This window comes from Ochotona curzoniae, unplaced genomic scaffold (assembly GCF_017591425.1).
Source record: "Ochotona curzoniae isolate NIBS_2020 unplaced genomic scaffold, NIBS_Ocur_1.0 contig_1, whole genome shotgun sequence".
NCBI lineage: Eukaryota > Metazoa > Chordata > Mammalia > Lagomorpha > Ochotonidae > Ochotona > Ochotona curzoniae.
Window position 1 is genome coordinate 36,138,451 of NW_024464918.1, and position 26,887 is coordinate 36,165,337.

Below are 26,887 nucleotides of genomic sequence, written 5' to 3' on the forward strand. Positions count from 1 at the left end.
CTGCAGTAATGTGTGCTCTGTGGGCTAGGGGAGCTGAAGTCCCCAGGAGCTGGCAGATATGGACCAGAGAGGTTCCCCTAGTGGCAGCTCCCAGACAGGCAGCCAGGGTGCTACAGGACCGTGGATGGCTTACAGGGCAACAGCTCCCCACAGAGACAGGGGTGTGGTTGCACATGGTTCATTTCTCACGTGCCTGCAGCATCTGGGGCCCTGGCCCACACCAGAGGCCAGATACTTAATTTGGGTCTTGCCCATGCGTGGCAGGGATCAGAGCCCTGGACCTCCCAAGGTGTGCACCAGGCAACGTCGCTGATCCTGAACAATGAGGCTGCACTCTGGGGCTGTTTTCCTCATCATGGGCCCTGAATTTGGCCCAGGAATGGTATGGGCAGGTTCTAGCCTGAGCCAAGTTGTCCCAGGCTTGGCTGGGCTGGTCTAGGCTGGAGCCCCCCCCTGAGGCAGCCTGGCCCCCCTGAGACAGCCTGGCTCATCTCACCTGACGTGGTTGATGATGAGGTTGGTCGGGGGGATGAAGAAATCCTCCACCCCTGTGAAGGGTGTGCGGATCAGGTGCTGGCCCCGGCCGGTGCTGGCTTCTGTGATCACCTGCAACACAGGAGGCTGTTCATGTGAACCTACCAAGGGGGCGGTGCTGGGGAACCTAGGACACCTGCTTGTGCAGGTAGAGGTCCTGGCGGAGGGCCTAGGAGGAAGGTGACAGACAACCATGCCCTAGGAACGGGAAGTTGCTCCATGGGAACTGCCTGACAAATCACAGGCAGGCCCACCCGTCCTTCCTGGGAGAGGAGCGCTAGGCCTGGAAGCTCCCTCCCACCGCCTGGCTGGCGGGCCTCTGTCGAGGTCCTCGGAGCTGGCGCATCACCCCTTCTGCTAGCTGTGGCCTCCTCCCCTGCAGGCAGTGCCACCGTCTCAGTATCTGGCCACCCTGTGGGAGCGGGGACAGCGGTCAGGGCCATGAAGGTGTTTGGTGAGGGTGGTTTGCTCAGATTTCTTTTTGCTTTGCTTGCAGGTGCCTGAGCCTGTGCTGGGGACAGCAGCGCTGTCACGTGCTGTGCATGGAGTTGCTTTCTGCGAGCTGGGGCTCTGAGCTGGCCTGGGGGAAGCAGGAGTCCTGCGGGGCTGCCAGCACTGGGATGCTGGGAAGAGTGCTTCCCCAAAGGGGATGTGCTCTGCCCAGTACGGGACTGATGGGCTCCTCCCCTGTGCACCCGGCAGTGGACGGCAGGCCATTTCCTGGCGCATTCCCCTTGCTGACCGTGTGGGAATGAGGGCTTGCCCGAAGCTCAGGGCAGAACTGGCAGATGTGTGAGGTCTTGGTGGGAGAGGCATGTGGTGGCCCCGCTGTCACACAGAGGCTACCCTGACATGGAGGGCACTGGCCAGCTGGTGAGACCTGCAGCTGGGCATGGGCCGCAGGGCCTCTAGACAGGACAGGAAGTGGGGGCTTGAGCCCACCCCAGGAGCGTGATGGGACAGCCACCTGTCCATATTGTGGCAGCTCAAGGCTGTGCCTACAGCAGAGGGCAGTGTGTGCCGGGGCTTCTGGCTCCAGAGGCTTGAGCTCCCCCTGCTTTCCTCCTCTATGAGCGGGTCTGCCTCCCAGCTAGGCGTGGGGTGTGTTGCAGTCTGTGGTTTGTACTTCCCTCCAGGGCCAGCAGACAGATGGCCGGGTTGGTGCATGCCCACTGGGACAGCCCTCACCTTGCACCAGGCTGCTGCTTGCGCTGGGCTTTAAATGGCCAAATGATATCTGCCTGGCAAATCCGTGGGAAATTACACACAAGTGGGCACTGAGGCATGCAGTGAGAGGGAACTGGCTCCTGGAGAGCATGGGGGCAGTGCCAGCGGGAGCCAAGCAGCCTCACAGTCGCGGCCTGATGCCAGGCCTGTCATTTCTGCTTATAAAAGAGATGGGAAATTACAGGTTGTCAACGTTGGTGTCACTCCACTTCACTGCACTGACACCCTATATTCAGAGGTGACTTCGGCACCCAGTGCTGCGGGCCACTGAACCACCATGGGCACGGCTACCTCCTGTCTCCAAGCTGGGAGTTCTTCTTGCTCTTTTCTTGAGCCCCGGCTCATGGTGGGACCCCCCAGGTACCCACAAGATAGCTGCTGGGACTCCCCAGCTTTGCTAGCCCTGTGAGCTTGGTTCAGGAGACAGATGTGTGAGGTAACGGGAAAATGAATGGAAAATGGAACTGAAAATTTTCGGTGCAAGAAATTTTCATATCAATTCATCGATTTTTTTTCACCATATGCATCTTCTCTGATTTTGTGTGAAATACTCATGAGCTATCAGGACGTGTCAGCTGATTATCAGGTGAGAAGTGACACATGGAAAGGCAGCTGAGAGCAGGGCCAGGTCAAGGGCACAGGGGAGCAGCGTGTGGAATACAAGGAGGTGCCGTGGTGGCTCCGAGGGTCTTGGGCGAGTGAGTCCCAATCACAGGCAAGTCTGAACAGAATGTCGCAGACCCCTTTGCTGGGTATTTAGGAAAAATACTAGGATTTTGTTTTGTATGTTTTGCTAACATTCACCAGGCTGTAACACATTGTTACGGCTGGATCTTTGGAGAAGTCTTCTGGACCAAGTGCAGCCAGCCAGGCTCTCCCGGCTGTGCCCCGGGCTCCTGCTTCCCCTCTGCACAAGGCTCGGCCAGAGGCTGCGGGGCCGTGTCCTCCTCCTGTACCTGCAGTGGTGAAGGTGAGTTCATCCTGACCCATCCAGCCTTGCTATGTGATAATGCAGCTTCCTGGACGTACCAGTTCCCCTTCTTCCTGCTAACAAATTGCTACAAATGTTCAGTCATCAAGACGAGGGGTGATAGGGTTCGTCATATTTAAGGAACTTGCTCTCTTGCCAGTTTAGGCACCTCAAGAAGGTCAGCCGTGTTGCATCGAGTGCTGTGTCAAAGCTACGGCCAGTGTCCCGAGCCTTGCATTGGCTGGCGTCATGAGTCACATTTGTCCTCGGAGTTAAACTTGATTGTACTCTGGGAATTCATTCCCTGCTTGGGCCTTTAACCACACGGCTGCACTGTGACACCAACCCCGGGTTGGGGTCAGGCAGGGTCGCTGTGTATGATGGTGGTCCTGTATGACACGGTGACATGTGTTTATACTACACAGCACTCCTTGCTGTGTGTGATGGTGCCGGCGGCACGGGCAGCTGTGCGCAGTGCCCTGTATTTTAGGATGAATGGCCATGCTGCCCGTGTTGGTACTGCCTGCTTGGCACTTCCATTACTGTTCACAGGGCACTTCCCTGCTTCCTGGACAGCGTCAGGCTCCATGTGACACGGAGGCCACGTGAGGTTGAGTGACCCACCCACACAGCCGTGGGAGCCCACCTGGCGGTGTTGGCACACTCCCGTGGGAGGTTATTCTGTAGTTTCCCTTCTTACAGGGTTGGGAGTACAGGTGCACCAACGATTTACACCTCAGGAGCCGCACCTCCCCACCGCTGCTGTGGTCTGGGGAGTTCCGGTCGTGTGAAAACTGCTGGTTGAAGACTCTGTTATGCTAGCTCTTCAATCTGGGCATCCCCCTACCCCCCAAAATACACCCAACCCATCTCCGGTGGTACCAGGCTCCTGGCTTCCCTGCCTTGGGTGCTGGGTGAGCCTGCCCAGGAAGCTGCAGCCTCTGGGGTACTGGACCCTCGGTGCCCGTGGCAATGCCCGCCGCCGCTCAGTTCACGGCTTCATTCTTGTCTCCTTATTGAGCTTCTGAAAAACTAATCTGTTTTTCTGCTTTTGTTTCTGATTAATTTCGGCCTTAATTCCTTCCTGACGTTTTGCTGTTTTTCTCATTTCTGAACCAAATATTTCTGTGTCCCACAGGTTTTGACGTGAGTCTTTATGGCTTTTTGAGACTGAGGTAGTTTACTTTTGCTCCAGGATGTCCTAGGGTCACAGTTACACACTGATACAGCCCAGGGCATGTCATTTCACATGAAAATAGGCTACCTGATGGTAAAAGATTGTCTATGTAATAACCCAGGCTCCTCATTTATATTCAGTTTTATTGTTATCATTTTACTGCCTTGGTCTACACAGTTTGAGTACTTTCTGGATCAGATTGTGTTTAATCACTGTGTTAATAACTGCTATTCATCTTAATGATGAACTTTCACTTTCCCCTAAAGATGTGTTGATTTGAAAGAGTTTTTGGAGAGACAGAAACCTTCCTTCTGTTGCTCCACTCCCCATGGCTGGAACAGCCAGGGTTGGGCCCTCGCCGGGAGCGCCATCAAATTCTCCCACATGAGTGCAGGGAGCTGGGTCAGACAAGAAATACCTGGGACCCAAAGCAGTGACCAGATGGGACGCCCATGTTGTAGGCAGTGCCTTAGCTTGCTTTGCCACAGCACTGACCACGTTAAATCTCCACTTCTACCTTGTCTCATCTTCATTTTGCTAAACATCTTCACTTTTAAGCTCTTACTGCTATTTTCATGTTGTTACCTTTAACCTTCCATTTAGTGTTTCTTATAAATAGCTTACTGCTAGTTTTATTTTCGAAAAAGGTTCTAAAAATCCATCTTATCTTTTCTTTTTAAAAACATTTTATTTGAAATAGTGAACCAGGAATGGAGGATCTGTTTCTCTAAGTGTCTGCAGTGGCCAAGACAGGCTCCCTGTGTGGGCCCCCTGAGCTCTGCAGAGGCAAGGCTGCTGGGATCTGGGCACCCAGTCCCTCCTGGCCAGCTGGGCTCACCCCACTGATCCCCCAGGATGGGGGCTGTTGCCTGAGGCTGCCCCATTATCTTCTTGGACCCTGGAGAAGTTATTTGGGGATAAATGCTATTTGTCACCTAGATGGAGGCAGTTTGCAGGGACAAAGTGCTATCGGACTGCATGTGTTCAGCATACCTGGAGGCTTGGCCGGGACTTGTGCGTGTCCCCCCAGCTCAGGACCCACACCTGGTCGTGGGACTTGTCGTACAACAGCTTAGCTGGCAGAGGGTCCACACCTATGGACTTGAAAAACAATAGTGACAAGTGGGTCATCATGATTGTGGATGTGATGGTCGATGGAGAGGGATCTGGAGTGGTGGACAGCTGGCCCAGGAGCCAGTGATCCTGTTTGGAAATGCAGGACCAAGGCTTCCTCTCTGTCTTTGGCCCTAGAAACATCAAGTTAGTCGTCAGTGTTGACATGTCATCCTTCTAGAAACTTAGAGGCCCCCAGACCCCTGGGCAAGGCCCGCACATAGATGCTCAGCAAATAGGTGTTGGGGTGCGGGGAGGGCTCCCTTCAGTCCTGCTGGAAGGCTGCAGGCCCCCTGCCCTGCAGCCAGCTTGCTCAGTGTCCCCTATGAGCCGCCCCCACCTGGCCTTCGCTGGCTCTGTCTGGGACGGAAGCGTCCAGCTTACTCCCTCTTTCTCATTGCAGTAACTGAACTCTACAGGTGACTGGCTGCTCCTCTGCACGTCTCTGAGCCCCCTCTTCTCCCTGTGTGCTCAGGTCTCCGTCCGTCTCCCCTCTCAGCGGCTGAGCTCCTTCTGTAGCATGTATCCTAGTAACTAGATCGCCCTTCTGTCAGCCTTGAACCAGGACGTTTCCTCCCGCCTGAGGTTTGTGTCTCACCATCTCCCACACCTCGGGCCCTGCAGCCTCCAGCAGAGCCTCTTTGCTTTCCTAGACAGCACTTACCCGGGTTGCTTTCCAAATTTCCTGGCACCTCTTGGCTGCCTGGAGAGTCCCGGCCCGTTAGCCATGATGACAGCATTATGACACAGTTAATGGCTTCTTATTCTAAAAACCCTTGTGTGACTACACACGCTCCTCCAGCCACTCCCATTTGTCTGCTGTCTTCGCAGCAGAACTCTCCTACAGGTTGGCTTGTGGTCACGGTTTCTCAAATGCCTCCAAGTGGATTTCATCTTCTCATTCTGAGAGGCTCAAGGGTTTAACTTGGAAACCTCCTCCAGGCAGCACAGAGCTCACCACCCTGACGGGGAGCAACGAGTGTGATGACCATGCTGGCATCTTGGCAGAGATCAGAGCCGACTGGGAGGACGGCGAGGCTGCTGGAGGCTGCAGGTTAGTACCTGATTAGACCGAAGTGATGAGCTCTCACTCTGCCTAGTGGAGGGCCGGGTATCCTGCCTGGTGCATGACAGCTGCTGAAAGTCATTTTGTTTAAACTGTCGGAGTTCCAGGATCACGAGGCATCCCAGATTTGGGTGATCCCAATGAGAACAGAGCCATAGGTGATGCCTGCAAAGACGATTCCCTCCATCTTTATTTTATAAATTCTTAAAAGTAAAAGTGAAATACCTGAGGTAATAACTGAAATAGGTTTGTATTGAACTCAGCAGAAGATAGTATAAACAAACAGGAATAGATAGAACACCTCTGACTTGAGTAGCAAGAGAGATATAGCTCACAGCTTGGAGATCTCATTTTTAAAAACAGTTCCTCAACAAAAGGTGAGAAAATGAATATTTTAAATGATGGCTGATAAACCTGCAATGTGATTAGACAGTAACACATGCATCTATAACTATACCCCAACAGTACGTTTCCTGTAGAAGTAAGGACTTTGAAGCAAAAACTGAATTACGAAAAGCATTGAAGTAACTCATGAAAAATTTTATAGCTCTGTCTGGGGTAAGAGTAATAGAAAAGGCAAATAGAAATTAGCATTGCTTTGTCATAATAGAAGCCTAAGAATCAATTCATTGTTACAATAATACATAAGACAAGAGAAATGCTGATGCCTTGTGCTAGGGTTATCGGGGAAGTAAGGAGATTGGCATGAGGCTACGTCGATGTGAGGCGAGCAGGCATGTTATTTCATGGCAGAGATGTTTTGCCCACAAGTGAAAGTGTCCAAAAGGAGGAAAAATGAGAAAGCGACTAAGATGTTAGATTTAACTCGGCTGTAACTAAATAAAAACACAACCACGTGTCCAAGTAAGATTATTCACTAGTTAATACACAATCTAACTACCTCTAGCTTTGCTAAAGAGCACTTTATTGTTTACATAATTCTGCCATCTTTTCTGCATCCTCCATCAAATAAACCAGATTCTGCTAAACTGTTTAGGCAAGAAGCATGATAAGAGATAAAGATTTTTTTTTTTAAGAATGTGAGAAAATAGGTTGATAGGAAAATCTATTTGTTTATCCTGTCTTCTGCTGTGCCTGAGTTCAATACAAACCTATTTCACTTTCAAAACTTAAGAATTTATACCGTAAAGAGGGAGGGAATTATCTTTTCCAGAATCACCTGTCCACCTAACGATTCTGCGATGACCGAGTGGTTTACATGACGATCAGTGGCTGTCCTCCACTCGAGGCAGAGCGCAGCTTCGGTTTAATCTGGTACTAAACTGAATCAAATCTTCATTCTAATCCTTTGAAAGATTGTATCAAGAAGATGTTATGATTTTAAAGTAGAAGTAGATAAGAGGAATATTTTTAATAACAGTGGAAGATGTTAACCTCGCGGGGCAGCTTTGCTAAGCAGACAGACCCTCTGAACAGTCCAACAACTTGCAGAACTGTCCTAGTCTAAATGTGCTCTTAACATGTACATGAAATATTGACCAAAATGTCACAGGCTCCATCATAAAACGAACTTCGGTAAACCCCAAGAGACAGAAAAATCTGTCCCGTTTCGTAGGAGAAAGCAGAGCCCCAATCCCACCCAACTTCCTGATGCCAGAGCTCGCAGTGGGACGGCCCTGCCCTCGTGAGCTCAGGATTGCCCCACACTCACAGCTCACATTCAGCTTCTCTCCTTGGCCTTCCAGACTCAGTGATAACCTGTGCTGCCTCACTGAGGAAATAAACGTAAGTGGGAATGAGGTTCATGTGGCTATCACTGCCACGTTACCTGTCCGCTCCAGTGTGGAATACTCAGCCTTTCCACCTGCTGCACAGAGAGGATGTGTCTGGGAGGCAAGCAGGTCCACCTTGCTGACTCCTAGCTGCTCCGCAGCAGGAGAGCATTCGGGAGGGGTGGGGGGTTTGCGCCAGCAGATGCACATGCTGTGACGTCACTGATTCTGACCAAGTTCCCCTCAGTCCCCACTGCCTGCGTCTGCGTCTGCTTTGGCTCCCCATCCAGCCATACTCCTCTCTGTGCTTGTCCACTTTCACTTCTCCTACTCCTTCACTCAGATCCACCCAGAGGCATGGGCTGTCCCTGCCTATCCACTGCGGGCCTGCACCAGGTGACCCACACCGCCATGTCCCAGGTGCCTGGCAGTAGCATTTGGCCCCATGCCCATAGCTGTCCCTTGGTATGCATCCTCCCTGCTCCATTCCTGGCCTCTCCCCTTCTTTTTTTCAACTTCATGGTTTGTAACAGCAACTGACTGACACTTCTGGAACCTGCAGCGCCTAGAGGACTTGCACTGGGCCAAACCTGGCATGCTGGGCAAGCCTGTACTATCTCCCCAGGCTGGGAGGAGACAGTGTCTCCTCTACCAGCCCTTGGCTCCTGGCCCTGGTCCTTGCTGGAGACCCACTGCCCTTGGCCACCCTCCTCTGGGAAGGGGCACCTGTGATGGCCTTGAGGGGTCAGCTCCCAAGGTAAGGTTGTTCCTTAGGGCTGTTAAGGTGACAGCCTCAGGCATGGCAGAGTGGGAGGGGTGCCCTGTGGCATCCATCCACACTTTGTAAAGGGCATCACCACTGAAAAGCTGAAGTGAAAAATCACTAGATGGTTGTTCTCTCAATTCTCACATTCACCTCGTCAGGAGATCTTTGGGGCTCCGCATTTGAACACACCAGGCACTTGGCCCTTCCTCACCTCCTTGGAGTCCGTGTGACCACACGCGCATGCTTTGTGCCTTGTCTGTCCCTCACACAGCAGCTGGAGCCACTCTTCCTCCCTGCTCCCCACCATGGCTGTACCTGTAGGACCTTCTGGGCCTGGACGTCAACCACGAGGACTCTGCCCAGCGCCGGCTGGGCCGCATAGATGTACCGGTTCCTGACGTTGACGGCGGATGCCCACTGGCAGGGTGGGCTGTCTTCTCTTTCGGTCTGCGGACAGATGTCTTCCTGTGGGGGAGAAAGGCTGTCCTGTGTCTTTGTAACCCCTGTCCCCCATGTACATGAGGTTCTCTCACTCTGTGCCTGAGCTGGCCCTGCCCGCTCAGAGCCACAGGAGATGGCTGTGGGCCCTGCACACCCCCTGCCTCATGTCTGCCTGCTTGCTGCGGGGTCCCTGCCCAGCCCCTCGCTCTCTTCTTCCCCAACTCTAACGGAGCTGCTACAGGGGTCACTGTGCTCCCCACCACCCCAGCCTCCTTGCTCCCTCGCTCTCCCCCCAGCTTATCTCCTCCAGGCCTCTGTCTTACTGGCACCTTGCTGAGGGGCCTTCTATGACCCCTCTAGTTGCCCCTGCCTTTGACTCTTTTTGGGTCCCCATCATGGTGCAGTCAGCCACTGCTCATCCTCTCCAGGGATTTGTCAGAGAAGGATCTGGGTCGGCCTCCCCCGCTGGGTCCCTGCTGCAGCCCAGTGTGCGCGGCAAAGGCTGCAGCTCAGAGGGGTGAAGTCTCTCCTAACACCACTTACCGTGCCTGCCGTGTGGACGGGGTGGCCTGACCTGCTTCCCTGTGGCTCTCCCCGCGGTGCAGAGCTGGCTCACGACTCCCTGCCCTCTTGGGCTGCTGGAGACCCCTTCTTGTGCTGCCTCCAGACCACGTTTCTGTCTAGCTTGTTTGCTACTGGGGACAACTGAACTGGTTAGCATCCAGGAGATTCCCCCAGCTGCCCGGTGCATGATTGCAGATCCATGAGGGATTAGTGCTGATGTGACACAGTGTGATTATTCAAACCTAATTGTGAGAAATTAACTACGACCACTCCTCTTAACTGGCTTCATGGGTCTTACGTGAAAGGAAAATTCATCAGAGGTTGATGTGTCTAATTAATTCTAATGGAGTTGCCTGGAGAACAGCTGTTCCTGAGCTGCACGGGGAAGGGACAGGATGGCTGGAGATCTGTGACAGCCAGTGCAGCAGCACGTGGCCAGCGTGGACCTCTGCTCACCTGGCATGCAGGTACTGAGGACATGAGGAGTATCTCCTCCACACCAGGGAAAGGCGTGGGGATTCAGTGCCCCGGTCCCCAGCTTAGCACGTCTCCCAAGGTGTGCGGGGAGGGTCCTGACCCCTGTGTCCCTTCAATCTGCCTATGGCAGCCTGGAAACTCAAAAGGTATCACTTTGGTCAGGCCCTCTACATCTACGTGAGTCTCGGGGCAGGCAGAAAAGTGTTGTTAGGGAGGGAGACATAGGTGGGACCAGAATGCTAGAAAGACAACTCTGCTAACTGCAACCCAGGCTTCCCTCAGCTCCTCACTACCCAGCAGGCTGCAGCTCTCAGTCTGCATAAACACTTGCCCATTGCCTAGCTGAACACGATTACTACTGTTTCTCCTAATGGTGCCTGGCAGTTGGGCTGCAGGTGCTCGACCTGCCCCTTACCCTCAGATTAGCACTCAGCTACAAAGTTTCCCCTGCCGGCCCAGGTCAAAACAGGACAACCACGGGAGGAAAGGTTACCCAACTTTAAGACTTCCTGACAGTTCCCTTTTTCATGCCAGCCCTAGGGGCTGCTTTTCTCTTTACAGTACAGTCTGCTGGCCGGTGAATAAAGATGCTTGAACTAAGAGTTTGCGTCTGACTCGTTCTTGGGATAGAATCTGTGAGCCTGCCCCCTTCCACCAGCTGTCATCCTCTCTGCCTCTGCACGGAGTGGTATCTCAGGCCCCGTCTGCACCTGTGATGCCTAAGGGTCACCTGTGTCCCTGCTTGCTGCTCTTGTTCCCTGCGGGCATGTCTGTTTGGCAGCTGGCTGTTCACACTGCTGGGGCCGTGATGTGTACCTGTGGGGACTAGGAGCCTTTCTGTGCCATAGGGTGGGAGTTCAAACTCCCACCCTATGGTACCAGCCTCATGGTATGTAGATCAGGCCTTTGCTTCTGGTGCCCAGTATCCCATATGGGTGGTGGTTTGAGTTCCAGCTACTCCACCTATAATCCAGCTCCCTGCTTGTGGCCTAGGAAAGCAGTGGAGGAGGGCCCAAGTGCGTGGGTTCCCTCATCGAAGACCCACATCGAAGACACCCCAGGATCCTGACTGGACTGGCCCAGCTCTGGCTATTGCAGCCATTTGGCGAGTGAACCAGCAATGGAAGGTCTCTGCTTGTCTCTGTAAATCTAGACTTTCTAATAAAAATAAACTATTTAAAAATTTTTTCTTTAAAGTCTAGATTTACAGAGAGGAGAGACAGAGAAAGATCTTTTGTTTGTTGGTTCACTCTCCAAGTGGCTGCAATAGCCAGAGCTGAGCTGAGCTGAGGCCAGCAGCCAGCAGCTGCTCTGGGTCTCCCACATGGATGTGCAGTCCCAATGCCTTGGGCCGTTGTCCACTGCTTTCCCAAGCCATAAGCAGGGGGCTGGGTAGGAAGTAGAGCAGCCAGGAAACAAACTAGCACCCATATGGGATCCTGGCAGGTGCAAAGCAAGGATTTAACTATTGAGCCATTATACTGGGCCCAAATCTAGTCTTTCTAATAAAAATCTAAAAAAATCCAGCCTATATCCTTAACTGTAAAAAATCTGGAACATGAAGAATCTAGTGGCAGGTAGGATTAGCTCCTGCCTTGCAGGAGAGTGAGTGTATGTGTGATGTAGAGCCTGCTGGGCACAGAGACCTACCGAGTTTATCAGGATCTTCTCCGTGGGTTTGAGGTGCCGCTGGATCTCACAGTCCACAGGGTGGAGAGCGACGATGCCGTCGTCCGAGAAGACATAGAACATGTTTCCCACGCTGAGGCCTTGGGGTGGAGGGGCACAGGATGGTCACACCCTGCCCAGTGGCCTGGCCACAGGCAAGGTCACACACAACATGAAGCACATCAGACCTGGCAACCTGGTCACTTGGGGTGCGGGCACATACCACAGCACCTGACGTGGGGTGGGTAAGGTGGGGGGCAGTGGATGGCCTGCCTTAGTAAGCTCAGCGTAGCCCCAGGCATTCCTCCCAGTGCCCCTCCCAAGAAAGGGCTATCTTAGTCCTGGGCCTGTGGGCCCCTCCCTCAAGCCAATATCAGTTTGTGCATCAGTGCCCAGCCCAGGGCTATGGCTGTCTAGGGAAGGGGGGCCTCCCTCGGGGACTACTGAGGTCAGCCTCTGAATTCTAAGGATGAAGCAGCTGGCCTGAGCTCAGGCTGCCTGTCTTCGTGCTGGAGCTGGGCTGAGACCCGAACCCCAATGCTGCCTCCATGCATGAGGGACGATGGCAGAGGTCTCCCCTTTCCCCTCTTCATTCTTAAAGATTTATTTTATTATTATTGTTTATTGGAAAGGCGGATATACAGAGAGGAGAGACAGAGAGGAAAATCTTCCGTCTGATGATTCACTCCCCAAGTGAGTGCAACGGCCGATGCTATGCCGATCCGAAGCCAGGAGCCTCTTCCCGGTCTCCCACGTGGGTGCAGGGTCCCAAAGCTTTGAGCCGTCCTGCTTTCCCGGGCCACAGGCAGGGAGCTGGATGGGAAGCGGGGCTGCCAGGATTAGAACCAGTGCCCATATGGGATCCCGGGCGTGCAAGGCGAGGACCTTAACCACTGCACCATTGTGCCAGGCCCTCCTCCCTTCATTCTTTTAAGGCTAGAACATCAACATTTCTGTAAGATCCAACCAGACTGTTAGGGTTTGCTTCAACCTTTGTGGAAAATGGAATGAAAAGATACTTATTCTGGTGCGCCTCATTTGGAAACGAACACGGTTTTGTTGTAATACGTGCTCTCCATGGGCTTTTGCAAGACCCTTCGTCTGTCCTGGATTTCCAAGTCTTCTGCACCAAAACAAGCTTACCTTTTCAGTCCGTTTCCCCCAAACTTTTTCCAGTCCTCTCGTAACTCATTCCCTGTTGTCTGTGATGGCTGGTTCCCGGACCCTTCCTCCACACATACCCCCAACCTGCAGCTTCTCAAGTCCCTTGCAGACAACGACACAGCATCGATCCAGAACCCACAACATCCTGCTGTTACTGTGGATCAACTCTAGGTTCCTTCCGGCACTTACCACAAGGCAAACACTGTGAGCAGCTACTGTGCTGTCTTGGTTAGGAGCTAATGACAGATAAAAATGAAAAAAACAAAACACCCATCCAGCTGGTGTTGCGGTGTAGTGGATGAATCCTCTGCTGCTGTCTGATACCTGGCTGCTCCATTTCCAATCCACTCCCTGTGAATATGCCCGGGACAGCAGTAAAGGACCCAAGTGTTTGGGCCCCTGCACCCAAGTGGGAGACCAGGAAGAAGACTTTGGCCTTGCCTGGGCCACTATGGCCATTTGGGGAGTGAACCAACAGATGGTAACTCTGCATTTCAAAATTTTTTTTTAAATACCCTAAACCCAACGCCAACACCAATGGCAAAGTGTGTGAGGTCCCAATCTGTGCACATCTACAGGTGGTCTGCTTCGGAGGAGGTGGCCAGCGGCTTTCGGTGGGAATGCCACGTGTTTGCACTGCCATTAAATATAACTCTGCACAGGTTTTAACCATGGCTCAACTCCTGTGTCGCGTGAATGTGACCTTGATTTCTACCCTCCCATCTGTTTTGGAGCCTAGGCCCTGCTAGTGGGGTGGCTTGGTGTCAGTGGATGCCGACAGCAGTTCACAGAGCCCATTATGCAACCTCACCACGCGATCACAGGCACACCACGGAACCCTTCAGTCCAGTACCTTCCTCTCGCCACAGAATGTTGGCGACTGTGGCAGCCATGGCAGCAGACCATCAGGACAGCAGGTGTGTGATGGAGGGGGGAGAAGAGAGGAGAGTACCATCAGACCATCACCTGGAGATTCCAGCTCGAGTGTGCTACAGCCTCGTCCTTCGCTTACAGGCTCTGTTCCATCCTCTGGCTCGGCAGCATGACCCGAGCACTCAGCACACACAAATACTTCTGGTTTGCAGGACTGTTCATTTTCTAAGGGAATCTATGAACTCGGGCCCCGAGATCGCAGATGCGAATGGCATGGATGAGGGAGCAATGTTGTGCCTGGGGTGGCTGGAACATGTCCAGGACGCGTGTCAGCCCAGGACTCTCCTGGGAAGATCACATGAAATAAAACACTCTGCTGCTCTGTCTCCCTTGATGATACAGGCTTCGGCTGCACCCTCCAGTCAACGCAGGGTGTGGCCATGAACTCACACCGGCCTGCCCACCGGCGGAGCATACCCTTGGCACACCCATGCTTGGGGTCAATGTGACCCTGTCCCAGTGGTGTGCAGGCACAGCAACCCCCCCCCCCCACACCATAAGTAAGGGATACATCTCAGGACTCCCAGTGGATAGCTGAGAGCAAGGCTGCCCCAAGCCCTCCGTGAGGATCTTCAGCAAAATCACAGTGTGTTAGGAGAAACTGTGGCTTTCACAGTTACACATGTTCCTTGCTTCATTTTTCCACCAATTGCCCAGAGAACCCCTGCATTGTGCAGTGGATACAGGGCCTGGGCTGGGTTGTCTGAGCCCTCTCCTGGCCCTGGGCTCAATCTGCTGTCCAGAGAATATCATTAGTGGTGATTCTAGAACTGTCCAGGTTGCTCACCTCAGGTGCTTGCTGTGTCTTGCCCTATCTGCAGGGGGCAGTGTGTATACCCCAACTTGCCGGGGCCCACAGTGGGTGGCTGCAGTGCTCGACCACGAGTGCCGGCACCCTTCCCCCAACCCAGCTTGCTGACAGCTCCAGCAACCGAGAGTGGACTCACGGGTCTTTCTTGCTGAGTCTTCGATGAAGAGTGAGGAGATGTCTTCGTCCACGCCCACCTTGTTTCTGGCGATGCAGGTGTATGCCCCTGTGTCTTCATACCGGACACTGCCAATATGGAGCTCACTCCCGTTGGCTGCAGGAGGGACAGGGGTCAGGGTGGCTGGCTCAGCTGCAGACCCCCCACCTCCCCAGGCACTTCATGGGGCCTCTGAGTGTGGGGGGCGAGGGCAGCCGAGTCTGAGTCATGTGCCCAGACTCAGGTGGCTTGGGAATGGAGGGACTGTTGTGCTCAGGGACTCCCTCCCCTCCCCTGTCCCACCCCAGGCAGGATGGCCAGACCATACCTAAAAGGGAGAGCTGCTTGGACAGTTGCGCTGAGACATCCATGCCATTCTTTAGCCAGGTGATCCCGGGCATGGGAATGCCCTCGGCATGGCAGCGCAGGCTGGCAGCCACCCCGGGCTCCTGTGCCTGGGTCTCAGGATAGACGCGGATGACCGGTGGCACTGCGGGAGAGAGCCAATGCCCATGAGAGAAGGCCCTCACAGGCTCCTGCCACTGCTCCCCCGCGCACCCCCAAGCTCCTGCGTCCCCCAAAGGGCGAGGCTGAGAGGCGCCTGCAGATGCCAGTCGTGGGCTCCAGACCCCTTCCCACAGCACAGCCTCTAGCATGAGGGTTATGAGACGCAGGGCGGGCAGGGATGCGCCAGGCTCTGTGCTGTGAGGGCATGGCCTGCAATACACAGCCACCACATGTGTGATGCTGGCCACCTGGTGCGTGCACAGAGCAGCAGGTGAAGTTAAATTCTGAACAGACTTGGTTCAGATGTGGTATCACCTATGGGGAAGTGCCAGGGAGGGTCTTCCCTTGTCGCAGGAAATGCCTCACAGAACACTGACCACTGACTGACCACGCTGCCAACCTCAACCCTGCCCTGGGAAGCCCCTGATTGCCCAACCCCTGACATGCAGGTCAAAGGGCACTTGTGCCCTGGCTCTATGTAGATTCACTCACAGATTCTCGCAGTCCCGTCTGAGGGCATGACCTGGCCCATTTACCAGATGGTATATGAGTAGGGCTTTGGGGCCTTGCAAAGGAGAGAGAGACCTCCTGGAATCCCTCCCTCCTGTCCTGACCCCCGAGCCAGGAGGGAGGGGTCCTCAGCTCATGTCTGCTGGGACGGAAGGCTTTACTCGCTCACTGCCACATCCCGTGTGCCCCCCAAACAGGATCTGTGAGCACGCAGACAGTAAACCAAGCCAAACCCTCACGTACATTCAGAAAGGGGAGGTGGGTTTGTCCTGAGCCGATAGCTATGAGGCTGCTTGAAACAGTTCGTGGACCAGGGGCATTAACACAGCTTGCCTTCACGTGACACCGGAAGCAGCCTGTGTGTTTTTCTAGCACTGTCTGCACACCTCTGTGTCCGGGGCAGTGCCCCACCCAGGGTTTCAGGAAAGCACAGATCAGAGTGCAGAGTGGATCAGTGCTTCCATAGAAGGAGGCAGTGGGGGCAGTGACCCCAGTGCCCAAGTGAGGCGGATTCTGCCACTTGCATGTAGGCGGACAGAGGGCAGAGGAAGGACTCTAAAGCCCCGCTGGCCCAGGTGGACTCACCGGTTTCTGGCAACGTTCCTTGGACACTCAAAGAACTCAACCAACCAATTCCAGGTTTCTGCCTGTCCTCGGCTAATGTCCAGGGCAATGCCAGGGATGCCGGGGCGGGTGGGGTGGGAGAGAAATGGAAAAAGGCAAAGGGCACGATGCCCCCTCACACGGCCAGAGCCCGGCAGTGACCTCAGAGCTCAGAGAGTGTTCCCTGGGCCACCTGTGGAGGCCATGTCATCCTGTGTGTTTCCCTGTTCAAGAACCTCGGGAAGGGACCACGCCTTGTCACGTTGGGGCTGAGGGAGGAAGAAGGCCCTGGCCGGAGCTTTTCTCAAGCTTGGAAGACACCTTAGGTCTCCCTTCCTGGATTCCATGGGAACATGCCATAGGACCCTTTCTAAGATGCCCTTGGAACCCGCAGTGTGTCCCCATTCTCCCACCCCATGGGAACACACAGCTTGTCCCCCTCCTCCGACCCCACGGGAACCTGCAGTGTATCCCCTCCTCCGACCCCATGGGAACACACAGCTTGTCCCCCTCCTCCGACCCCACGGGAACACAGCACATTTCTCTTTCCCATTCAGCTCCTGACTTCCCTGGTTCAAACAGAGAAGACTGCTTCACACTGAGCATTTGCTTAAGGAGAATGAGGTTCAAATTCAATGTGGCGATCAAGCTATCGATCAACTGCAGACATGAAGTTTGGCTGCCAACAGCACTGGGCTGAGAGGTGACAGACAACTTGGGGTCTAGGTTGGGAGTTGTCAGCACCTGGGCACCCATGAGCCTGAGTGCCCACTCTCTGACCTCACGGTCAGGTTGTGAAGTATGCCCAACAATCAAAGTCTCCTCAGGGACTAGGGGCACACAGTCATTAGAGACACAGAAATCCATGAATGTGTCGGGTGTTATTGTGCTGTGGGCTAGACTGCCACCTGTGACACTGGTGTTTCAATGGAGTCTTGTTTCCAGTCCTGGCTGCCCCACTTCCCATCAGCAGACTGCTAATGTACCTAGGAAAGCAGTGGAGGGCGGCCCTGGGCCTTGGGTGCCTGCCACCTGTGTCGGAGACCTGCGTGGGGTTCGTGCCTCCTGGGGAGTCAGCATTCAGAGGGTCTCTCTTTTTCCCTCTGTTTCTGCCTTTCAAAAAAATGAATCTTAAAAAAATACTGAAAGTCAAAAACAAGGAAAACTAATAAATCTAAGAGTAAATCTAAGAGTAGGCAGTTAAAACCTTTAACACAACAGCCAAGTTTCTGATACGTTTGATCAATAAAACAGAGAAAGGCAGAGGATATTTAAAATTGGGAAAATATTCCTTTCATTCCATTAAGGGAAATTTAAAAATCTCAATGAAGCTGATCGCACAAAAGGAAATGTCGAAGCATCAACATTGAATCAAGAAGTGACTTTTAAAAGCATGTATGTGTCACCAAGGCCAAAGCCAGCATGCTTAGTTTTGCTGGTGGGGATCCTTTGCACATTTACAGTGGGGTCACTGCTGATGTGGACAGTAAGAATGTTCCAGATTTCATCACAAGGCCAGTATAACCTGGACACCCAAAACCAGAGAGAGCTAAGAAAACTCTGGGTACAAATCCTTCTGACTTGGGAGTGGATGGGTTGTAATCCTAAGTGCAATATTAACAAATCAGATCTGGCTTGCTATGAAAAGGGCACACTGTCACCCAGTGGGACATGTCTCAATGGCTAACTATTAGGAAATCTGTAATTAATCACAGCCAAAGGTAGACAGTCCAAGAGAAAAGTCATTTAATCCTACTAGACATGGAAAGGGCTTTTGAAAAAAAAAAAACACCCAAAACCATTTCTAGAAGGGGCAAACGTTTCCACAAAAGTAAAGTAGTGGGATCTCTTCTCTCTGCAATGAGGAACACCTCCACGAAAAGAGGAGACGGCCCCATCCTATTCTGAGGGGGCAAGCATCAAGTCAAGAACAAAGGAGAAAGAAATGGGAGCACCTGCTTCCTGTCATGATATTGGAGGTTGTCAATGGGCAGCAAGCCATGATGAACCCAAGCATTAACAAGAGAGAAAGGCTACTTCATGTGGCTGTCCCCTGGGTAACATCACTCAATAGTCAAGATTACTAAGAATTCTAGAGGAAGCACCCAGCATCACTCTGGTCTAGGCAATGGTCCAAAGCAGCAAACTGAAATGCAGTCCATTGTCAAAGCTCACTGGCAACTCGGGCACAGACTGGACAGAGTGACTGGACAGGAAGCCCTACCATTGCCAAACAATGCAATACTCCAATTTAAGCCAGACTTCATCTACTTCTAGTCAGTATCAGTGGGTCAGGGCTTCGCAAAACTTATCCAGCAGCAAAGAAGGCGCAGCCTAGGCAATTTTGCAAAAGCAGACTGCCATAGTGCCACCGGAGATACCACTAAGTGCTACAATGCCAACAGTGCCAAGTGGGGAGGAGACAGGGGAAAGCGCTCCCACCAGCTGCTGCCACCCTGGTGACCAACACTGAGTGGCGTTGTAAAGCTCCTCTGACCCCATCTCGCACAGCCAATGGTCATTCAGTGCCAGCCATGTGCTGGCCAGGAGGCACACGTGCTGCCTCACAGCCCCAGACACTGCTCGCACTGGGGCACCATGGTCTGCATGGGCAAGAAGGCTGAACAGTAACTGCTAGTGTGACCATCACTTCCAAGTGGGGCCTGGGGTTGGTGTTCAAGGGAAACTCTGCAGGATCTCAAGCAGGCCCCACAAGTACACAGCAAAACTTCCTGAAGCCTATGCCACCCACCCTTCTGTTGTTGGGGGGCCTGGCCGGAAGCTGAGAACTCAGGAGATGGGCTGGCTTGGTCTCTATGCTGTGGGCGCAGAAGAGCCTCCATCTAGCCAGGAAGCCACTTGTACCCCAGAGGGGACATGCACCTGAGCCACCTCTGGGGCTTAGTGAGACAGGTGCCAGTCTGCTCTATGTGAGGTCAGAGGTCAGGGCAGGCTGGAGGGGGTCTCATCTGCCTGCCAGGTTCCTGGCAGGGCCCAGAGTCAGCCCTGACTTGGAAGCTGTCTAACCAAGTTAGCACTGTAGTGAAGCATATGGCACCGTTCTACAACACAACAAACGGCAACACTTGAGGTATGGGAGGAGTCGTTTACTCAAACACAGGGGCCTGAAGGCAAGACACAGGGGTCCCTGTGGGCAGGGGCCTCAGCACAGCCCTGCATGCTGGGCTCTCGGAGAGGAAGCCTCTGGGGCAGAGGGCTGGTGGCTGCCCAGCTTCTGTCTCCCTTCCGTTCCTGCGGCATGACTAAAGTGGGGGCCTCAGGTCTCTGCCTGCTCCTCCCTTACTCCTCTCCCTAGCCAAGCAGGGGACTCCCAGGACCCTTCTCCCTGCACCAGACCCCAGGGGCCTGAGGCTGGAGGTCTTCCCCCAGAGGATATACTGTGCCTTCCAGAACTCACATTCTGCCCTCAGCAAAAGCTCCCAAGTCCTTCAAACCTTCTGAGTGTTCTTCCCCAGGACACTGCTCCTCCTGCTGCCCTGGTGGGACCCCTGACTACACATCACTGGGCTGTGTGACCCTCATGGCCACCTCCTGACAAGTCTCCTTCCCTCTGCCAGGCAGGCATCCAGTTTCAAGTCTCACATACCAACCTAGGTCGTGCCTAGCATCCTTCCTGCCGCCCATCCTCCTGCTGCTTTCCTGGACCTGGCACTACCCCTCTCGCCCCTGCACCCACGGCCCCCCTCCATGCACAGCTTTTCAGAAGAGGCTTGATTTCTGTCTGCAGAGAGAACACACACACACACACACACACACACACACACACACACACACACACACCCTCTTTATCTCCTTGAAGACATCTGTGAGAGCTGCCCATACATGGTGGCTGCTGCACCTTCCACCCCTCTCCTCCATGAGCCAGTCCTACTCCTAACTGTGTCCACTGCTCTGCCCATACTGCTCCTGGTCTCAGGGACCAGCAGTTCTGACGTTGACTGAGTGCCTCCTCCCTCGGGCGACCTGCCCCTGTATACTGCCCTTCTCTCCATCGTCCTTCCGTTGCATCTCCTGCGTGTTCTGTTTTACCGCTCAGGCTGAGTGGTGGAGTTATTGGCCTGTGGACAGCTTTTATCTGTGCTTGCTCTTTCAGTCACTGAGCTGAGCTCATGAACTATCATCCATCTTATGCATCCATACGATGCATCTGAAATTTCCATCACAGCTCAAGTCCCATGCTGTCTGGTCGGCTGCTCAGCACTCCCTAGGGCATTGAGCAGCCATCTTTCTGTTATCCCAGCCCTGGGAACCCCTAGCCTCTCCCCCAAACCTGCTCCCCCATGCCCTACTCTGTCCAGTTGAAGATGTCCCCCACCTGCTTCTCCCTATTCCCCCTCTGGTTTTAAAAAAGATTCCTCCTTGGGGCCAGCCCTGTGCTGCCTGCGATGCTGGCATCCCCTGTGAGCATTGGCTCCAGTTTAGGCTGCCCCACTTCCTAGCCAGCTCCCTCCTAATACACCTGAGAAGCAGGAAGAAGATGGCCTAAGTCCCTGGACCTCTGCCACCCATATGGAAGATCCAGATGGCATTCAGGACTTATGGATTCAGCCTGGCCCAACTCTTGCTGTTTAGGCCATTTCAGAGTGAACCAGTGGATGGAAAAGCTCTTTCCCAGCCTCCGTCTTTCAAATAAATCAAAAACAACAAGTGCTACTATTACTACAAACATTCACAACGCAAAGCTTCCTCCCAAGGACTCTGCCCTCTGACGTAGTCTACAGGGGCAGGACTTCTCGTCTTCCCATATCCCTAAGGCCCGCACTGTGGCCTGGCAGACATTCGCTGGGTGAATGAAGTGCTGAGTCAACAGCCCTGAAGCAGCAGCAGGTGTAGCTGACAGCCAGGGCAGTGGGTGAGAGGGGTCTGTGAGCATGAAGTCAGGGGTGCCCGCACATCTGTGGGAGGTGAGCAGTCTGCAGGGCTGGGCCAAAGAGAGCAGCAGCGCAGGGGAGGTGAGGAAGACACACTGCATAACGTGAGTCTAACTGTGTCTATGGGCATGGGAAACAGCAGGGTCTGGGCCACAAGCCACCAGCAGGACTGGGCTCCCAGGGACAGGACATTGTTGCTACCCCTCTCAGAGCTGGGGGACCATGCCTCCATCCGGTGTCTCCCAAGGGGTGCCCAGCCAAGCCTACAGCACCAGGAGGACCCTGTGCACAGAGTCCTAGATAGCAGATACAATAGCACCCAAGGGCCACCAGGTCTACCAGCTCCATGTCCTGTACCAAGGATGTCTGTGACAGCGAAGGCCAACTTCCTGGCAACATGAGACCCTGCCAGCAAGCTTGTCGCTCCCCAAGCTGACTGCTGGGGGAAAAGAGGGCCGGCTACTTCACAGCTGCAAGGAGCTTCTGCACAGCTACAGGACCAAACCAGGTCCCTGCTGGGCGCTGAGGCCTCTCTCTCGGAATCTACAGCTGAGGTGAAAGGCTGTGGCCCAATGGGAGCATCTCTTCCAGTGCCTGCAAGCAAAAGCTGTGGCTCCCATTAGGCCACAGCCTTGGGGCCAGTCTCCCAGCAGGCAGGTCTGGCCTGAGAAGCGGCCAGGGTGGGAGAGCAAGGACGAGGTGTGTGGGTGGGGATGACGGTGGGGGAAAGAGACCGCCTTCTTGGCCTGGCCAAGCAAGTGCAGACCACAGCTCTCTGCCAGCACCACGGTGGGGACCCACCTGTTTTCTTTTGTCCTGATTGTTCCTCCTCATTCTGAGTTAATTTGCATAATCAGAAATTAGTGCATCCTGAGCAAACACGTTCATGGTCTCAAAGAGTACCAAAACCATCAAGTGGAAACTTTTGGATACCTAATACAAAAGCCCATTTTCTCTGGGAAACATCTGTCATTGCCAAGGTGGAAGGCAGCCCGAGTATGTCCTTAAGTAAGGCAGCAACACAAAAGCGCCGAGCTGGGGTAATGAGCAGAGTGTGTCTGGGAAAGGGGGTGATTGTAGTGTTTCGGGAGGGAATTGCTGCTTGCCTGAGCTGTGGGGGAGGTCAAGGGTGTTTTCAATTTAATGAATTCATCATTTATGTTTGAAGATCTTGCTTCTTTCTACGAAAGCAATGAGGGAGTATGCACAAAGCTATCAATCTTGTCAGCATTTGCACTCATCCCTGGGCAGTCCGGGCTTTTGGCACGGCCCGCTCATGGTGAGATCAGAAGTTGCTTCCTGCAAGAAGGGTTTTCCCTGGTCCAGCAGGGTAGAGTCCCAGGAAGTGAAATACCGAGAGGTACAGCCCAGCCTGTGCACAGGGTCCTGTCCCCATTGCCAGGGCTCCCGTGGAGAAGCAGCCAGTACTGTTTGATTTCTGGCTTAGGAAGTTTTTTCTGGCCCTTGATTTTCCCATCTACAAAATGGGCTGGACACGCTCTGAGGGGCCACCAACTCCGGGCGGGATCCCATGCTGAGCCCGGAGTGAAAGAGCTCCCTGCCTGGGTGACTCCTCTGGTGACTCCATCTGGTGCCCACACAGTGTCCTGAGCTCTTCAGACCAGCCGGCAGGTAACCGACCGGGGCCCTGTGGGTGCTCCCTCCAACACGGAGAAGGAGATGAAGGAACAAGGACATGGGACATCACTCCCTGTGTGCACGGCCGAGGCACTTCCTCCACTCCATCGGGCCAGGCAGGGACTAATCCAGTGGCTCAGCTGGGCAGCTGCCCTGAGATTTATTCATGCTGTTTGGGGCCATCTTTCATTTTTCTACTCATGCTTAGGGTGGACCGTGAAAAGGATCAAGTCCCAAGGTCAGATCAACGTCACAGTCTTCCTGGGGCTCCCAGAGCTGCCGTCTGTGAAGCTGCCTGTGCCCACCACCTCAGGGGGCCTCTGCAGACACCTGTTCTCCCCCAGCAGCAGCAGGGATCTGCTGGGCTGCCCGGGAGCTGGTGGCTCCATGCCATATAAGTTCCTAATTTAGGGCTTTTGAGGGGAGGAGCCAACTTGACCCTCACTGGTGTGCTCTTCCAACAGATACTGAGCAGGGTGGCTATTGCTAACCAGGTCTCAACACAACGCAAGGCACAAAGACAAACCAGACAAGGCAGGGCTCCCGCACCCCGCCCCACCCTCGCCCCGTGTGTTGCTCATAGCGACTCGAACAGCTGTCCACGGAACATGTTTGCATCCCAGGTCTGAATCCTCCAACAGTGACACACACTGTCTCAGCCTGTCCTTGAGACTCAAGACCTGTTCAGGGTTTAGCAACCACGGGAAGTCCGGCACAACCATTTCATCCCTTGGAACCCAGTTTCCTTGTGCTAGTCTCCTTGCAAAACTTTCACACACCAAAGCAACCATAACTCTGTCCAATTCCAACACAGCTAGTTGAACCTCTGCAGTGCTTCCAGAACCTTCTGTCCCATCCCAGGTCAGCAGCCACGTCTTCGCGTCCTTGGCAGACAATGCCATGCCCACTCCAGGGTGCATCCAAATGCCGAGCCCAAGAGCCTGGGAGTCAGCCTGAGCCCTAGACCTTATGAGCTCCTGGAACTAGAACCAGCTGACAGCCTAGCCAGAGCCGTGGACACGGCGCAACGAGTGGATTAAGCGAGGCAGACACCTGCCTCCTATGCCCAGTGATCTTAGCGCATCCCCTTCCCAGGCTGCCGACTGCATGGTGCTGGAGACATTTCAGGAGTCCTGCCTGGACCTCAGGGATGTGATCGAGGCAGGTACAGACATGAAAAGCCTCAAAACTTCCTCTTGAGTAAACGTGGAGAGAAGCTGAACTTGTACCATATCCTTCAGCGACTCGACTCCCTGCATCCAATAGCCAAGCAAGGTGAGCCCCATGACACTGTGCCTCCCCAGCACATCATCCTGGGATGATTAGCCACATTAGCCAGCAGCAGCAACCATCTGGCAACTTCGCCACCACTCCCTTCCGCATTAACAATTGCTTGGGCCAGCTGGGTCTGACCAGACAAGGCTCTGGTCTCTGGGCTGACCTGCCACACACGGAACTGTGAGGAGACTGACCTGTGGGTTTGTAGTTGGGGCCAGCTGATGTGACCAGTGGTGTGACACAGAGGTCACAACATGGCCTCTAGGTCTTGTTGGGAACCTTAGGCAAGCGACCTCACTCAAACTCACCCACTATAAAACACCAAACAGGGAGAAACCAACCAAAGCAAGGGCTTGCAGAGCCCTGGCTGAGGGAGCCACTGCAGCTGCAGCCCATTACTGAGATGCAGAGAACACGGGGCTCACGCCGGTCAGAGCTGAGCCCCCAAATCTGCCCGGTCTCTATCCCGGCTGAGCCCTGGGTGAGGGAGAGGGCATCATGGCTACAGCGAAGCCTGCCTCCGAGTTGCACAGGCCATGGCTCCGGGACCCACCCCTGCTCAGCCAGGCCGTGCTGCCTGTGGGGAAGCCTCCTCCAAGGCAGCTCTGGTTGATGCCAGCCATGATCACGAGCCCGCATGTTCTGTCCTCCATGCCCTGCCTCTCCTTCATTTAGGAGAGCGATAATTCTGGGGAGACACAGTTTTCTGGAAGCTGACGGAGGGGGTGGGGGTAGCCGCAGGCAGCACAAAAGGGGACAACACGCGTGGCGCTGTTTACTAACCATTCACCTGCAGGACGTGGGTCTGGAACAGCTCCTCGTGGCCGGTGGCGTGGCAGGTGTAGTTGCCCATGTGGACGGTGGTCACCTTGGAGATGTACAGGGAGTTGTCCTCGCCGAAGTCCTGTGCAGGCGGCGGTGGTGGTTGAGGTGGGAGGAAGATGAAAGAAAGATAAGCCCCCACACAGAGTAGGTGTGGGGGGTTTACACACAAGTCCTCAGGAGCACGCAGCTTCGTGTGCCTGTCCTGGCTCAGCCAGAGTGGCCTGCAGGGCCATGCTCAGGTTGGCAGCCATGCCTCTGCTCTGCACATTGCTGGCTGCCCACTCCCAGTCTGGCTGCCCTGCTACTTCCTACAGGAAGCCTGGAGCAAGCTCCCCGCCCAATGCACCTGTTCTCCATTTCATCTAATGAGGCCTATGGGCCCCCTCTGCTGGAATCTTCCCCACCTGAAAGTTCCTGGAGGGAGGGCCTCTTTTAGAGCTAGTGAGTAAAGCCTTTCGGTTTTCTGGCTTCCATGGCTTCTGTTGGTTACTTCCCTGGCGAGGACAGCCCTTGCCAGACCTAAGTGAGGGAGTGTGGCCGGGCCCCGGTGAAAGGTCACGTCAAGTTGCATGTGGCCCAGTGGCTGCAGTTGGCTTACTGCTGATTTAGATGTCACCCGAGGCCCAGGAGGATTCCAGGCAGCTGGCAGAGAGCGGGGAGACCCAAGAGAAGGGACTAGAACCAGGAAGAAATCGGAGCTACCGGAAATCAAGGGCAGGGCCTTCAGAGAGAGCTGGGGAGGTTGCGCAGGAAGCGGTGTGAAAGCCGTGGCTCTGTGGGTTCAGCAGCCTCATGGGGTCAGTGTGCAGGCAAGGGCGGCAGGCGGCGGCTTCCGGCTGTATCAGCTCTCCCACGGAGCACGAGGCACCAAGCACAATGCCAGCACACCTACCCCAGGCAACATGGGCACCAAGTGTGGGCTGCTGGGGAGTGAAACCATCCTGGGACATGCAGAGAAGCCTGGCTCCGCTTGCAGGAGCCCCGTCCCTACCCTTCACGGGAAGCCTCAGTAATAACCATAAAACAGGAACAGCTGATTCGTCCTGTGTCCTACCGCAGTCTTAAAGTGCTCGCGCCTGTGTGGCTTACAGAACACGGCTGGCTAGCCTATCCCTTGGCCAAGACACTTCTAATCTGAGGAGCTGTGTTGAGTATCAAAGCCTAAGTCTCCAGAAAAATCTGTTTTCCTTGCAGTCTTGGAGGCGGGTGATACCTTGGTTGAGGGCTGGAGGCCGGGTGCAGCCCCACCTTGTGGGGAAAGGGCCAGGGGCTTGGCAGCTCCTTAGCCGCCCCATGTGGCATGGGTCCTGAGCATTTGTGGGTTTTGGGGGGGGGGTCTGTGGAGAGACCTAGAACCAATGCCCCACGGGTACCAGAAAAACAAACACACACCACCAGAAGACCCAGCCTAAAACAAGCCAAAATCTGGTGTTTGAGGGTGGAAGCTGAGCTGCCCTTAAGAGAACCGTTGGAGTTGGATCTTCTCTACCCCTGCCCCATGACCCGCGGGGTGGGGAGACTGCCCCCTGCCCTGCCCCTCTGCAGCCGCCTTCCTGCACAGCAGTCTTTCGTCCAGATTGGGCGCCTCCTGCCTTGGGACCTCTGGTACTTGCTGTTGCTCTGATGTCGCTCAGGAATTCACTGAGCGATTCCCCATGGGACGTGAGCCTGCTATAGGGTCGGGGGATTCCTGTGTTGTGCGCCCTGCACACACAGGCCCTCGATTACCTAACTGTGGAGTGAATGAATTGCAGGGCACCAGGCTGGGCCATCTGCAGTGGCCGTGTCCGGTTTTGGCTCCTTGGCCACCGAGGTGCCACCTCCTGCCTTTTTGTT

General features: G+C 54.3%; 1 protein-coding gene across 1 annotated transcript in view; it reads right to left on the bottom strand.

The window, feature by feature from the left end:
* The window catches only part of FSTL4 (follistatin like 4), a 274,942-nt gene that overhangs the window by 1,440 nt on the left and 246,615 nt on the right, over positions 1–26,887 (bottom strand). The window contains exons 7-14 of the mRNA XM_040976580.1: positions 25,010–25,130; positions 15,127–15,288; positions 14,781–14,915; positions 13,754–13,780; positions 11,719–11,837; positions 8,902–9,051; positions 4,902–5,009; positions 497–606 (exon numbers count right to left, since the gene is read on the bottom strand). Of these exons, the coding sequence (XP_040832514.1) occupies positions 497–606; positions 4,902–5,009; positions 8,902–9,051; positions 11,719–11,837; positions 13,754–13,780; positions 14,781–14,915; positions 15,127–15,288; positions 25,010–25,130 (932 nt within the window). The remainder of the gene's footprint in view (positions 1–496; positions 607–4,901; positions 5,010–8,901; positions 9,052–11,718; positions 11,838–13,753; positions 13,781–14,780; positions 14,916–15,126; positions 15,289–25,009; positions 25,131–26,887) is intronic.